Here is a 16,063-nt window from a genome sequence, read left to right as displayed (position 1 = left end):
AAAATCAATGCGAATTTTCTGAGAGAAAAATCTGACACAAAAAACGCACAAGTGGAAACCTAGCCTGAATCATTTATCCATGTTTCACCATATATTATCTCAGGACCAATTTACAAATTTATTTGCAATCTCCCGGATTAGAACCTGTGTGTAAGTAGGGGACAGCCTGTATTGCATACACCCCTGTTAGCTGCATACATTTGTGTGGTTTGCATAACTTTCCAGGACACATTTTGGTGGCAGTAGTGTGTGACATGGTACCAGGGGTTTTCAGAACTTGTTTGTGGAAAAAGAGGTAAAGAAAACTGCCCGGCACATATAGTTACATCCTCAGCTCTATGAACGTGCAGGGAGAGCAACTATAATATCACATCACCCAGCCTCTGAGTTTACCATAGGGAATCGCCAATATAATTATGCAGTGGAGGAAGCAGTTGGGTGAACTGGATTACATACAGTTACATACCACGGCTTTGGTTTTTTGCACAATTCATTTTAAAGGAGGAATTAAATTGACATGACTGTAAGCCCATTTTACTGCCACTGGTCGGCTGTAGTATTGTCAGGCATGTTGGATTCCTCTGCCCCTAATTTTTTTCTATTTTTCAAGTGTGTACTTGTTAGAATTGATTTACAAATCTTTTCTATAAAGTAACGACTTCATGTGAATCAGTATGTCACAAAATAGCTTGCCAATTTTTGATCATCCCATTCTTACCATTAGGGATGATCAAAAATATGCAAAATCTTCTGAGTTGATGCACATTTTTATGCAAATATATTCAGTTTGAAAATGGAACAATCAATTTGAAAATGGACCAATCAATTTAAACCCAGGTTTAAACTGAATATATTTGCATAAAAATTTGCATAATTTTGGAAGCATTTGTATCTCATTGATCATCCCTACTTAGTACTTACCTTAAATATATTGCATCAGAAGTTGGTCTAGCCTTCAGGACCGACATACATCGGTGGCTTTGCCGCTATTCTTTCAGGCAGTTGATCTGAGTGGTGTCCAGTTTTTCACACATCACATGTGTAGTGTATGCAGTACATGCAAAAGCCATCCATACTTGCATGTCTGAGCATTACGCAACCAGAGGTTTTGATCAGTCTACTGCAGATCTAATTTAAGAATCTTGAACAAAATGATTATTTGGTAACATGGATCAGATTGTAAGTGAATATCGTACTGTATGTGTAAGATAGTTGCAAACACTAGAAAACGCTTGGCTAAAGCTGCTATTCAGGACCATCTGAGCCAAGAACCTAGCATGTGTGCAGGTGCCCCCTGAGGTTGTATGAAGCTCAGCCCACTGGAAGCCACTTCATCATCTGCCAGCTTGCAGCACATGATGGAATAGCGTCTGGTGGCGAGTGGAAGAACAGTGTGCTTGGGGCCCGTTGGGTGTTGCTGAAGATTCGGGAGCCTGAATACACATGCTAGATTTTCGCCTGAGGTGGCCTTTATTGGCTGCCCTAGCCAAGTATAATCTAGTGCATTTACATGGCTTAAAGCAAGTCCCAATCTGTGCAGACAATAATTGTGTGTTTGGGGCTTAACCCTGCTATACCCAACTCCTGTCATTAGAAAGACCAGTGGGGAGTCTTCTCTTTACAGTGTCTTTTTGTCAGCACCTTTATAGAGCCCCCTTTCTATTTAATTTTTAGTAGCAGCCCTGCTCTATACAGCTCCTTCTTCCTGTGCATCTGAGGCGTGGCACTGCTTTATACAGCTCCTCCCATAACATCACTGCTGGAGTCATTCCTTCATTACACATGGGAGTGGCTGAGCTCTTTACAGATCCTCCTACCATCTGTGCATCTGTGGTGTGGCACTGCTCTGTACAACTCCTCTCGTAACTACATTCCTGGAATCCTTCCTTCATTACATGGGAGTGGCTGAGCTCTTTACAGCTCCTCCTACCAGGGCATCTGTGGCATAGCACTGCTCTATACTCTATCTCCTCCCATAACTGCACTCCTGGAGTCCTCATTCCTTCATTACACATGGTGGTGGCTGAGCTCTAATAATAGAATAGTTGGGAGTAGCGTCCTTTTTACATATACAGGAAAAGGAGAAAAAACCTTTCGATCCTTTTTAGGGTCATCCACTTCACCCACTTATAAACTTTGTATAGATAGAAAGGACCATAGAAAAAAATCATAAAGGATTCATGCAAGGTCTTTATGGTACAAAAATATCAAAAATCTTTGACACAAATACAAAGGGATTCCATAAAAAATATCGTCAGGAGCTCCTTGCGGATATATAAATTCTTCCAATACAGGAATATAGCAGCAGAAAGAACTTTGATGTAGACTTAGTGCAATAATAATGAGGCAATGACATGCTCGTTTCGGGCACACAAGGCCCTTCGTCGGGCCAAATGCACAGAGTACTATCAACCCTGTGGACAATGCACGGTAGGAGCATCAGAGAATGTAGTAAAATATCTGCACCAACCAGATGTAAATTGCACAATCCTGATGACCGGTAGAAAGTCCAGCTGTTAACATAGGAGTGCTCTTATGTTAGCAACTGGACTTTCTACCAGATAGTACTCTGTGCATTTAGCCTGACGAAGGGCCTTGTGTCCCCGAAACGAGTGTCGTTGCCTCATTAATATTGCACTAAGGCTCAACACACACCTTACAATCTTGGTTGTTCAATCTTACCACTTTCATGTAGTATAAGAGCTTATCCAATAATCCATTCAAGGTATTTTCAATCTGTTGGCCCTTATACTACATAGATTTGGTAAATCTGTACAACCAAGATTGTATGGTGTGTGTTGAGCTTAAGTCTACATCAAAGTTCTTTCTGTTGCTATATTCCTGTATTGGAAGAATTTATATATCCGCAAGAAGCTCCTTACAGAGATTTTTTTTTTTATGGAATCCCTTTGTATTTGTGTCGATAAAGATTTTTGATATTTTTGTACCGTAAAGACCTTGCACGAATCCTTTATGATTTTTTTTTCTATGGTTCTTTCTATCTATATAAGGGTGGCGGAGCTCTACACAGCTTCTGCCACCAGCATTTGGGTCAAAGAACTCTGCTATATAGAGTGGTCGACTCTTAGCAAATGCATGAAAAGGTCTGCTCTGCCCAACTCCTCCCGTCAGAACAGTGGTAGAGCAGTCTAGTTCTATGCAACTCCTCCCATAAGCAAACCTGTGACACATCTGTGCTCTACCAAGCTGTGAACACCAATACTTAGGTGAAGTACTATTCCTCCCATTAGAACCACAGTGGAACAGCCACACTGTACCCAACCATTGCCAAAGCTAGGGTGCTACAGTCATTTGCTGTGCTACAGTCATTTTCTGCTTACGGTAAATCCTCCCATTAATCGAAGTTTTACTAGTGTTGCAGAAACATTGTGCTTGAACTTGTACAGATTATTCAATCCCTATGGGACTTTGAGAATCTTACGCTCACATAAATAGTGCCTTGGGGAATCCTTAGATTCAGACATCGGGCAGCTGAACGTCAGTCATCAGGGACATGTAAACTAAATTAATTTTTCCACTAACCCTCCCTGTAATCAGCTTTGTATGTATTTGTATGTGTAGCTAATATAATTTTTCTGTAATCTTGGGTAACGGAAAGTTACCTGTGAATTCAAAGTTCTATTGTAAAGACAATCCACAAAATTTTTACCATTAATACAATTAATAAACTGTACAGTAAATAAATCATGCTTATGAATAAGAATGGAACTGGTCATACATCTCCAAATTTGGTTTTGCAATGTTATTGCAATGAGGAGACATGTGACCGGGACAAAGTATCCCCTGTAGCTGCAGGGCTGGCCAGGTCAAAGCTTTTACAGAGCAATCCTGTTGCTGGGTACACACTGAGACAAGTGGCCTCTCAGTATCTTTTTATTCAACGCCTTATGCTGGGTACACACTGAGATTTTCTGGTCGATTTACTGTCAGATCGATTATTTCCAACATTTGCTTTTCGATCGATTTCCGAGCATTTTCCGATCGCTTTCTGTGCACTTTAATAGGAAATCGATCGGAAAATGCTCGGAAATCGATCGGATAGCAGATCGGACATGTTGGAAATAATCGATCTGACAGTAAATCGACCAGAAAATCTCAGTGTGTACCCAGCATAAGGCGTTGAATAAAAAGATACTGAGAGGCCACTTGTCTATATCCCCTATAAGCTAATTCTTGTTTTGGGTTTTTTTTTTTTTTTTTTTTTTTTTTGGTTCAGGTGTGCTTTAAAGTGACTCTGTAACAAAAATTACAAAGTTTTTTTTCTACCATCCTACAAGTTCCTAAACCTATTCTAATCTGTTCTGGCTCACTGCAGCACTTTGTACTATCACAGTCTCTGTAATAAATCAATGTATCTTTCCCCTGTCAGACTTGTCGGCCTGTGTCTGGAAGGCTGCCAACTCTTCCGTGCTGGTCTGTTCCTCTATGCACACTCCAGTGTGTGTTTTATTTACATAAGCCAGCAGCTTCTCTGCTATCTTATCAGTGATAGAAGAGTGCTGGATAAAAATCCTCCTCTCTGTTAGGCTGTGAAAGTAGCTGGCTGACACACATACTGAGGAATTACAAACACCGGCACAGGCAGAGCTGTCTGCAGGAAGCCTGTAATGTTCAGTGCATGAGAGAAGAAGGGGACAGAATGTAAACACACAAATGATCTTTTGAGATTCAAAAGGAAAGCTGTATACAGCCTGCTTGTGTATGGATGTATTTTCTATGTGTGGACATATTGTACATCAATCTACTTCCTGTTTTGGTGGCCATTTTGTTTGTTTATAAACAAACTTTTTAAAACGGTTTTTGACTACTTTTACTGCGGCAGGGAGCGGCGAAATTGTGACAGAGGGTAATAGGAGATGTCCCCTAACGCACTGGTATGTTTACTTTTGTGCGATTTTAACAATACAGATTCTCTTTAAGGTAATTTGTAATTATATATGGAGGTTTTATTGCTCTGGCTTTATTGTATGGCCAGTTCAAACCTGCCTACTTGCATATCAATTGCATGGACTTCATTGCGTATCTTTTTTTTTTTTTCAATTTGTTGGTTAATTAAAAGCAATATACATCTAGTCTATATATTTATATAGTGTGTTCATTCCGTATCTAATGTGTTGTTTTTTTTTTTTGTTTTTTTTGCAGTTTGTGAAATGTGGATATGCAGGATCCAATTTTCCAGAACACATCTTCCCAGCCCTGGTCGGGCGACCTGTCATTCGGTCCACAGCCAAAGTGGGAAACATTGAAATAAAGGTAACTGTTTAGTTCACATTATGGGGGCTTGCCTTCTGTGTTTGAAGCACTCCTGAAGTGTGCTGAAACTTAATATAACATTCTTAGGTTGCCAGAGCACTTTACTCCTGACTTCAGGGTCTTTCTCATCTCTTGGACTGTGGACGAAGTGCATCTGAGCTGAACATGCATGGGTTGGAACTGTGCATGCCCAGTAAGAGGAGCTCATGCGTATCTTCCCTCACACACGAGTGTTTCCCTTTACTGGACATGCGTGGTCGGAACTTGCACATGCCCAGCTCAAATGTGAGCATGCACAGACTTTGGTACTTACTACAGGGTGTATTCAGATAAAGGGTCAGTTAATTATTAAAAAGGATGGTAACCGTAAGCACACTGACCAGCATGTAGAGTTTCTGGAGTAAGTCAATTAACACAGTATAAATTAAATCAGAATTTGTAGTTTATTTTCAAGTGTTCTTTAAATATTTCAAAAGGAAATGTTTTTAGGCCCTTCTGAAAAATAACATGCTGCTAAGAACAGGATTTCACCCTTTCCAATGCAAAATCTCCACTCAGACACCCACAGAAAAATCAAACAGTGGTAGACCTAGTGCGGCAGTGCAAGACGAAGATGACACTCTATCCTTACAACAGGATACAAAAGTCTGCTCAACACTAGTTTTTCAATAATATCCCATTTATCTATTGAAACACAATGATAAAAACCATAGCTCACAGTGGTAGTAGGCCTTAAAGCTGACACCTTTATGTTCTCAGTCATGGCTCTCCTGGAAGAAATATAATTATGAGTAAAAAGTAAGGAGCAGGAAACCAAGCGTTGGCACTGCTGTGTACTTGAAGAAGGTTGCAGTTCTACCACTCGGAGCTGGCTGGTCAGGCAAAAGACCAAGCTAGCGTGCTCAGACCACAGGAAATAATGCAGGAGTAGGAGACAAGGCAATGGAGGTCGGCACTGCAAGCAATCCGGTGTATTCAATGTATAAGTAGCAATCAATGATCTGTAAAAGTGCTGTCCAGTGCAACAAGAAACACTGTGCACATACCGGTCCCGGTGGGCAGTCAGTGGAAGGTGGGTGCTGGGCACAGCTGCCTGACAGCCGACAGCACCCACCACCCACTGACTGCCCACCAGGAACGTTATTTGCACTGTATGTTACTTGTTGCACTGGACAGCACTTTTACATGTCGCTGATTGCTACTTATACATTGAATAAACCAGATTGCTTGCAGTGACGACCTCCATTGCCTTGTCTCCTACTACAGAAATGTAGTTATGTCGATCTAGACCTAGATGCATTGTGCAGCCAGGTTTCCAGTAACAGTGAACACTTCCTGGTTTTCTTGAGCCCAGCCTCATTGAAGAACATGTACCTGACCTTGCACTTGATAGACTAATGGCACACCACCTTTTCTCTAGTATTTATAACTTAATCCATCAGTGTTTTTATTTTTTTATTTTTTATAGGTACACCTGTAGGCCATTTATCTTTAGAGTGTATTGAATAGACATGTGTGCTGTGCTTCGTGTTTGTTGAAACATTTTGTCTTTTTATCTGATATTTTTCACTTCTGCTTCTCCTTTTTTAATGAAATCTTCAAGTAGAATAAGAAAAAGATGGTAAGTCGCAGAGTTGTGTTTGAGGACCCTTAATTGGCTGTGCATCATTCATATTCTGCTGTGTTAAGAACTAATCCAGGATTTGTTCTTGCATTTGGTCAGATCCTAGCAACATTTGCATGTTGGTGTCCTGAACTGATAACTTGCCTGCTACTTAAACAAGAAAACTTTGTGTATTTCTGATAGGGCTGCTCTGCACGCCATGATGTGCGTTTGCATTCTCAGAACATTACCAGGGGCAATCAGAATGCAAGCCTTAAAGGGAACCAGAGAGGAACGAGGGGTGAAAAAAGGCAAAGATTTTATACATACCTGGGGCTTCTTCCAGCCCCATAAGCCTGAATCGCTCCCACGCCGCCGTCCTCAGCTTCCTGGATCCGCCGGTACCGGGCCCGTCACTTCCGGCGGACGCGGCCAATTGTCCGCATCACAGGGGCTCCCTCCATACATGTACGCATGCGGCTGCGCAGTAAGCAGCCACATGCGTATCTGTATGGGGAGAGCACGCTGTGATGCGGAGAATTGGCCGCGTCCGCCGGCCGACTTGCCGACTCGCGGCAATGACGGGACCCGGTGGCGGCGGATCCAGGCAGCGGAGGACGGTGGCGTGGGAGCGATCCAGGCGTATGGGGCTGGAGGAAGCCCCAGGTATGTATAGTTCATCCTCTCTGGTTCCCTTTAAAGCAGTTTTAGGAAATGTCTTTTCAGTTTTTAGTAGTGTGAAAGGGGTTATAGTCTGTAAAGGGAACCTTAACTGTGGCGGAAAAAAAAATACCTTTCATTTACCTAGGGCATCTACCAGCCCCTGAAGCCATCCTGTTCCCTCGTCGTCAGTGACGTCTCCTCCTGTCTCTCGCTGTCATCTAGTTTCGATTTGGTGCAGGACGCTATCGTGGGTGGTAACATGTATCTTTATACGCGTTTCACCTGCATTCTCTGGTGGCACGAATCAGACCACAGGCAGAGTCTCTGGGACAAGCCACTTGAGTTTGAGCCCGATTCCTGGCAGATGTTCAAAGTGGGACAAAGCTGCTATTGCTGCAGTTGACAGCCATATATTAAAGGGAACCTAAACTGAGGCATATGGATGTTTCCTTTTAAACAATACCAGTTGCCTGGCAGTCCTTCTGATCTTTGGCTGTAGTGGCTGAATCACACACCTGAAACAAGCATGCAGCTAATCCAGTCTGACTTCAGTCTGAACACCTGATCTGCATGCTTGTTGAGGGGCTGTGGTAAAAGTATTAGACACAGGATCAGCAGGAGAGTCAGGCAACTGGTATTTTAACCACTTCCCGACCGCCGTATATACAATTGGCGGCCGGGAAGTGGACGCCGCAAGGACCGCCGTATTGACAATTGGCGGCGGTCCTTGTATGGGCATGGGCGGAGCGATCGCGTCATCCGTGACGCGATCCTCCGCCTGGCGCCGCTCGCCCGCCGCAACATCCCGCCGGCCATACGGAAGCGCCGGCGGGATGTTAACCCGACGATCGCCGCATACAAAGTGTATAATACACTTTGTAATGTTTACAAAGTGTATTATACAGGCTGCCTCCTGCCCTGGTGGTCCCAATGTCCGAGGGACCACCAGGGCAGGCTGCAGCCACCCTAGTCTGCACCAAGCACACTGATTTCCCCCCCCCCCCTGCCCCAGAGCGCCCACAGCACCCATCAGACCCCCCCCCCCCCTGCCCACCCCCCAGACTCCTGTTTGCACCCAATCACCCCCCTAATCACCCATCAATCACTCCCTGTCACTATCTGTCAACGCTATTTTTTTTTATCCCCCCCCTGCCCCCCGCTCCCTCCTGATCACCCCCCCACCCCTCAGATTCTCCCCAGACCCCCCTCCCCCCCCCCAGACCCCCCCCCCCATGTACTGTATGCATCTATCCCCCCTGATCACCTGTCCATCACCTGTCCATCACCTGTCCATCACCTGTCCATCACCCGTCAATCACCCCCTGTCACTGCCACCCATCAATCAGCCCCTAACCTGCCCCTTGCGGGCAATCTGATCACCCCCCCACACCAATAGATCGCCCGCAGATCCGACATCAGATCACCTCCCAAATCCATTGTTTACATCTATTCTCTCCTCTAAACACCCACTAATTACCCATCAATCACCCCCTATCACCACCTGTCACTTTTACCTATCAGATCAAACCCTAATCTGCCCCTTGCGGGCACCCAATCACCCGCCCACACGCTCAGATTGCCCTCTGACCCCCCCTTATCAATTCACCAGTGCATTAATTACATCTGTTCTTCCCTGTAATAACCCACTGATCACCTGTCAATCACCTGCCAATCACCTATCACCCATCAATCACCCCCTGTCACTGCCACCCAACAATCAGCCCCTAACCTGCCCCTTGCGGGCAAACTGATCACCCACCCACACCAATAGATCGCCCGCAGATCCGACATCAGATCACCACCCAAGCGCAGTGTTTCCATCTATTCTCTCCTCTAAACACCCACTAATTACCCATCAATCAGCCATCAATCACCCCCTATCACCACCTGTCACTGTTACCCATCAGATCAGACCCTAATCTGCCCCTTGCGGGCACCCAATCGCCCGCCTACACGCTCAGATTGCCCTCAGACCCCCCCCTTATCAATTCGCCAGTGCAATATTTACATCTGTTCTCCCCTGTAATAACCCACTGATTACCTGTCAATCACCTATCAATCACCCATCAATCACCCCCTGTCACTGCCACCCATCAATCACCCCCTGTCACTGCCGCCCATCTATCACCCGCTGTCACTGCCACCCATCAATCAGCCCCTAACCTGCCCCTTGCGGGCAATCTGATCACCCACCCACACCAATAGATCGCCCGCAGATCCGACGTCCGATCACCTCCCAAGTGCAGTGTTTACATCTGTTCTCTACCCTAAACACCCACTAATTACCCATCAATCACCCCCTGTCACTGCTACCTATCAGATTAGACCCCCTATCTGCCCCTAGGGCACTCAATCACCCGCCCACACCCTCAGAATGCCCTCAGACCCCAGCCCTGATCACCTCGCCAGTGCATTGCTTGCATCTATTCCCCCCTCTAATCACACCTTGAGACACCCATCAATCACCTCCTGTCACCCCCTAGCACACCTACCCATCAGATCAGGCCCCAATTTGCCCCGTGTGGGCTCCTGATCACTCGGCCAAACCCTCAGATCCCCCTCAGACCCCCTTCCGATCACCTCCCCAGTGCATTGATTGCATCTATTTTCCCCTCTAACCACCCCCTGAGACACCCATCAATCACCTCCTGTCACCCCCCTAGCACTCCTATCCATCAGATCAGGCCCAATACAACCTGTCATCTAAAAGGCCACCCTGCTTATGACCGGTTCCACAAAATTCGGCCCCTCATAGACCACCTGTCATCAAAATTTGCAGATGCTTATACCCCTGAACAGTCATTTTGAGACATTTGGTTTCCAGACTACTCACGGTTTTGGGCCTGTAAAATGCCAGGGCGGTATAGGAACCCCACAAGTGACCCCATTTTAGAAAAAAAGACACCCCAAGGTATTCTGTTAGGTGTATGACGAGTTCATAGAAGATTTTATTTTTTTGTCAAAAGTTAGCGGAAATTGATTTTTATTGGGTTTTTTTCACAAAGTGTCATTTTTCACTAACTTGTGACAAAAAATAAAATCTTCTATGAACTCGCCATACACCTAACGGAATACCTTGGGGTGTCTTCTTTCTAAAATGGGGTCACTTGTGGGGTTCCTATACTGCCCTTGCATTTTAGGGGCCCTAAACCGCGAGGAGTAGTCTAGAAAACAAATGCCTCAAAATGACCTGTGAATAGGACGTTGGGCCCCTTAGCGCACCTAGGCTGCAAAAAAGTGTCACACATGTGGTACCGCCATACTCAGGAAAAGTAGTATAATGTGTTTTGGGGTGTATTTTTACACATACCCATGCTGGGTGGGAGAAATTTCTATGTAAATGGACAATTGTGTGTAAAAAAAATCAAACAATTGTCATTTACAGAGATATTTCTCCCACTTAGCATGGGTATGTGTAAAAATACACCCCAAAACGCATTATACTACTTCTCCTGAGTACGGCGGTACCACATGTGTGGCACTTTTTTTTACACCCTAAGTACGCTAAGGGGCCCAAAGTCCAATGAGTACCTTTAGGATTTCACAGGTCATTTTGCGACATTTGGTTTCAAGACTACTCCTCACGGTTTAGGGCCCCTAAAATGCCAGGGCAGTATAGGAACCCCACAAATGACCCCATTCTAGAAAGAAGACACCCAAAGGTATTCCGTACGGAGTATGGTGAGTTCATAGATTTTATTTTTTGTCACAAGTTAGCAGAAAATGACACTTTGTGAAAAAAAACAATTAAAATCAATTTCCGCTAACTTGTGACAAAAAAATAAAAACTTCTATGAACTCACCATACTCCTAACGGAATACCTTGGGGTGTCTTCTTTCTAAAATGGGGTCATTAGTGGGGTTCCTATACTGCCCTGGCATTTTAGGGGCCCTAAACCGTGAGGAGTAGTCTTGAAACAAAAATGACCTGTGAAATCCTAAAGGTACTCATTGGACTTTGGGCCCCTTAGTGCAGTTAGGGTGCAAAAAAGTGCCACACATGTGGTATCGCCATACTCGGGAGAAGTAGTATAATGTGTTTTGGGGTGTATTTTTACACATACCCATGCTGGGTGGGAGAAATACTTCTGTAAATGACAATCTTTTGATTTTTTTTACACACAATTGTCCATTTACAGAGATCTTTCTCCCCCCCAGCATGGGTATGTGTAAAAATACACCCCAAAACACATTGTACTACTTCTCCCGAGTATGGCGATACCACATGTGTGGCACTTTTTTGCACCCTAACTGCGCTAAAGGGCCCAAAGTCCAATGAGTACCTTTAGGATTTCACAGGTCATTTTGAGAAATTTCGTTTCAAGACTACTCCTCACGGTTTAGGGCCCCTAAAATGCCAGGGCAGTATAGGAACCCCACAAATGACCCCATTTTAGAAAGAAGACACCCCAAGGTATTCCGTTAGTAGTATGGCGAGTTCATAGAAGATTTTATTTTTTGTCACAAGTTAGCGGAAATTAATTTTAATTGTGTTTTTTCACAAAGTGTCATTTTCCGCTAACTTTTGACAAAAAATAAAATCTTCTATGAACTCACCATACTCCTAACGGAATACCTTGGGGTGTCTTCTTTCTAAAATGGGGTCATTTGTGGGGTTCCTATACTGCCCTGGCATTTTAGGGGCCCTAAACCGTGAGGAGTAGTCTTGAAACGAAATTTCTCAATGACCTGTGAAATCCTAAAGGTACTCATTGGACTTTGGGCCCCTTAGCGCAGTTAGGGTGCAAAAAAGTGCCACACATGTGGTATCGCCGTACTCAGGAGAAGTAGTATAATGTGTTTTGTGGTGTATTTTTACACATACCCATGCTGAGTGGGAGAAAGATCTCTGTAAATGGACAATTGTGTGTAAAAAAAATTAACAAATTGTCATTTACAGAGATATTTCTCCCACCCAGCATGGGTATGTGTAAAAATACACCCCAAAACACATTATACTACTTCTCCTAAGTACGGCAATACCAGATGTGTGGCACTTTTTTGCAGCCTAACTGCGCTAAGGGGTCCAAAGTCCAATGAGCACCTTTAGGCTTTACAGGGGTGCTTACAATTTCGCACCCCCAAAATGTCAGGACAGCAAACACACCCCACAAATGACCCCATTTTGGAAAGTAGACCCTTCAAGGTATTCAAAAAGGGGCATGGTGAGTCCGTGGCAGATTTCATTTTTTTTTTGTCGCAAGTTAGAAGAAATGGAAACTTTTTTTTTTTTTTTTTTTTCCTCACAAAGTGTCATTTTCCTCTTACTTGTGACAAAAAATAATATCTTCTATGAACTCACTTTGCCTCTCAGTGAATACTTTAAAATGTCTTCTTTCCAAAATGGGGTCATTTGGGGGGTATTTATACTATCCTGGAATTCTAGCCCCTCATGAAACATGACAGGGGGTCAGAAAAGTCATAGATGCTTGAAAATGAGAAAATTCACTTTTTGCACCATAGTTTGTAAACGCTATAACTTTTACCCAAACCAATAAATATACACTGAATGGGTTTTCTTTTTTATCAAAAACATGTTTGTCCACATTTTTCGCGCTGCATGTATACAGAAATTTTACTTTATTTGAAAACTGTCAGCACAGAGTTAAAAAAAATCATTTTTGTTCATGTCTTTTTTGATGAATATAATAAAAAGTAAAAATCGCAGGAGCAATCAAATAGCACCAAAAGAAAGCTTTATTAGTGACAAGAAAAGGAGCCAAAATTCATTTAGGTGGTAGGTTGTATGAGTGAGCAATAAACCGTGAAAGCTGCAGTGGTCTGAATGGAAAAAAAGTGGCCGGTCCTTAAGGGGTAGAAAGCCCTAGGTCCTCAAGTGGTTAAAAGGAAAGATCCATATCCTTCTCGGTTTAGGTTCCCTTTAAGGTGAGACTTGTCTAAGGGGCCATCTATCCCATTTACAACAGTCACTGTGAGATCTTCTTCCTTTCTCTTTTTCCAAGTTAAGACAGGAGATTGTAAACAGTTTTGAAAAATTGGTCTATGTATGACCTCAATATGCATGCCTAGAGGAACAGACTAGTGTGCTCAGTGTGCTATATTTTTGTTTTACTTGTGCAAAACATGCATAAATATAAGTTAAGGTTTGTATTTGCAATGGTCAGCTAAATTGACACTAACTTGTGTGTAAAGTGTGCACTTGCATATCCCAGAGATTGTGTTTCCTGGCATGTGAAGCTGATTAATACGTGGATGGCTCTTTCTACACCATACAGTATCAGCAGCACATGCTCCATGCTGATGGTTTTATACAGATGTGAGAAACTGTTAAAAGGTAAAGAGGAAGACATGTTCATGATAATCTTTGACTCTAGTGTCTGCACACCTGTAACATGCATGTAGCTGGTGGAGTCAAGATTGTCTGAAAACAAAATATACTTTATTGGTCATGGTGTCAGCATGAACATATAGCAAGACAAGTAAATAACCGGAGCAGAGGGCCAAAGCCATTATTAATTGCAGGTCATGGCAGATAGCATTTTAAACAAAAAATATTAAACATGGCAGCCTCCATATGACCCCCTCCCCCCCCCCCCCAGATCCATGGTTAAAGAGGATATTCAGCCTAAACAATCATACTGTCATTAAGTTACATTAGTTATGCTAATTAAAATAGATAGGTAATTTAATCTCTTACCCACCCTGTTTTAAAAGAACAGGCAAATGTTTGTGATTTCATGGGGGCAGCCATCTGTTTGGTTGAAAGAAGGTGACAGGGAGCATGAGACACAGTTTCAACTGTCCTGTGTCCTGATTACCTCTCCCAGTTGTGTGCGCTGGGCAACGAGAACATCCGCTATCCCAGCATGCTTTGCATAGCATCAGGGGGAAAATGCACGGATGATTTCTTTGATGGGGCAGAGCTTAGCTTCTGCGCAGCTAAAAATGAGGCTTGGGTAAGAAAAGCAAAGTTCTGATGCTGTGAAACTTAAGAAACACCAAGCCTTTTCAGTGCTGTTGAGTAGATTTCGGCATCCTTGAATTGCCACCGCGTGCCCCTGTACCCCGTGACACTGCAGCATGTAGTGACGTCACTACCTGTGGCAGTTTCATGTGGCACAGGCACTCGTGGTGGCAATCTGAAAGGACACCAGACACAGGAGGCGGCGAGGAGTCACGCCGGCATGATAGGTGAGCCTGCAACATTCACCACTGGCCGGGAGGTACACATACACTTGGGGAGGGAGAGCCCAGTTGGGGGTCCATTGGTCATCGGGAAATTAAATGCCGTTGCCGCGACCCAACAAACTGCGCCCTCCCAACTAACTTTTTTCCAGCATAAAAAAATCGATTGGGTGGCCATGGTGCAGCATTGATTCCTGCCAAATTTGATTATTATGAAAATAGAGTAATTTATGGGCACCCCTATTCTATGACCGCCAGTGGGCTGCTTGTCACGTAATGCAGGTGTGCGAATAGTGTAACAGTTGCTCCTGCTCTGCGGGGCTGTGGAGTGGAGTCAGGGCAATTTTGGGCACTTGGAGTTGGAGTCGTTGATTTCATAAACTGAGGAGTTGGATTCAGGAGTCGGATGATTTTTGTACAAAATACACATCCCTGTTAAGTATTAGACTAAGGAGTCTGAGTCGAGGAGTCGGAGTTGGAGCCATTTTGGGTACCTGGAGTCGGAGTCGTGGTTTCATAAACTGAGGAGTTGGAGTCGAAGATTTTTGTACCGTCTCCACAGCTCTGCTGCTCTGTGTAGGGGTATGGAGGCTGCTCTACTAATTTTCTTTTAAACAAAATCAGTTGCCTTTCATTCTTATTGATAGTCTAGCATCACTTGAAGCAAGCATGTCAATCCAGTCAGACTGCTTGTTTATTAGGCCAGGGTCACACTTAGCAGAATCAAATGCATTTTCCCCATAGAACATAGTGGGAAACACCATATGGTTCTGTGACCCTGGCCTTAGAGACACAGGATCAGGGGGAAAGCCAGGCAACTTGCATTGTTTAAAAGGAAATAAATGGCAGCCTCTATAACACTCCCACTTCAAGTTCCCTATAAAATGTAATGCATTTTGTGCTTAAATCAGTTTTGATAACTCGTTGCTCTCTAAATTTTAATAACGTAAATTACATAAACATTTGTTCAGTGCTGATGCACGTTAATTGTTTTTATTTTTTTACAGAGGTGACATTTCACAAATATTTCAGAAGTTTGTATTGCTTATTCTTAGTAGATTACTCTTCGCCATGCATTCAAATACTCAAAGCGTTTGTGTATTTCTCCTGTGTGCAACGATTCTACCTGTTTAAACAAAAGGCCTGTCTTTACCTTGATAGAATGCATTTTCCTGCATTCCAGGCTAGCAACTTCTTGCTGCAGGTTTAACCAGTTCTGGAATGTCAGGTTGCAGTGAATCAGTAGTAAATTCAGCTGTAGACTCATGGGAAACACTCATTGAAGTCTTAGACTGTTGAGTAATGGGCAAGGTTTGTAACTTTCAATCAGTCATGTGCTTGTCCCTGTGCATTTGTAAACAGCATGGTGTAGTGACT

General features: G+C 43.6%; 1 protein-coding gene across 1 annotated transcript in view; it reads left to right on the top strand.

Annotated features, from left to right (window-relative positions):
* Nucleotides 1–16,063, top strand: part of ACTR2 (actin related protein 2) — a 102,575-nt gene that overhangs the window by 46,292 nt on the left and 40,220 nt on the right. The window contains exon 2 of the mRNA XM_068232325.1: nt 5,164–5,274. Within this exon, the coding sequence (XP_068088426.1) occupies nt 5,164–5,274 (111 nt within the window). The remainder of the gene's footprint in view (nt 1–5,163; nt 5,275–16,063) is intronic.

The sequence above is a fragment of the Hyperolius riggenbachi genome, chromosome 4 (assembly GCF_040937935.1).
Source record: "Hyperolius riggenbachi isolate aHypRig1 chromosome 4, aHypRig1.pri, whole genome shotgun sequence".
NCBI classification, from domain to species: domain Eukaryota; kingdom Metazoa; phylum Chordata; class Amphibia; order Anura; family Hyperoliidae; genus Hyperolius; species Hyperolius riggenbachi.
Note: the sequence above shows the minus strand (reverse complement) of the source record. Positions and strands in the feature narration are given on the sequence as shown.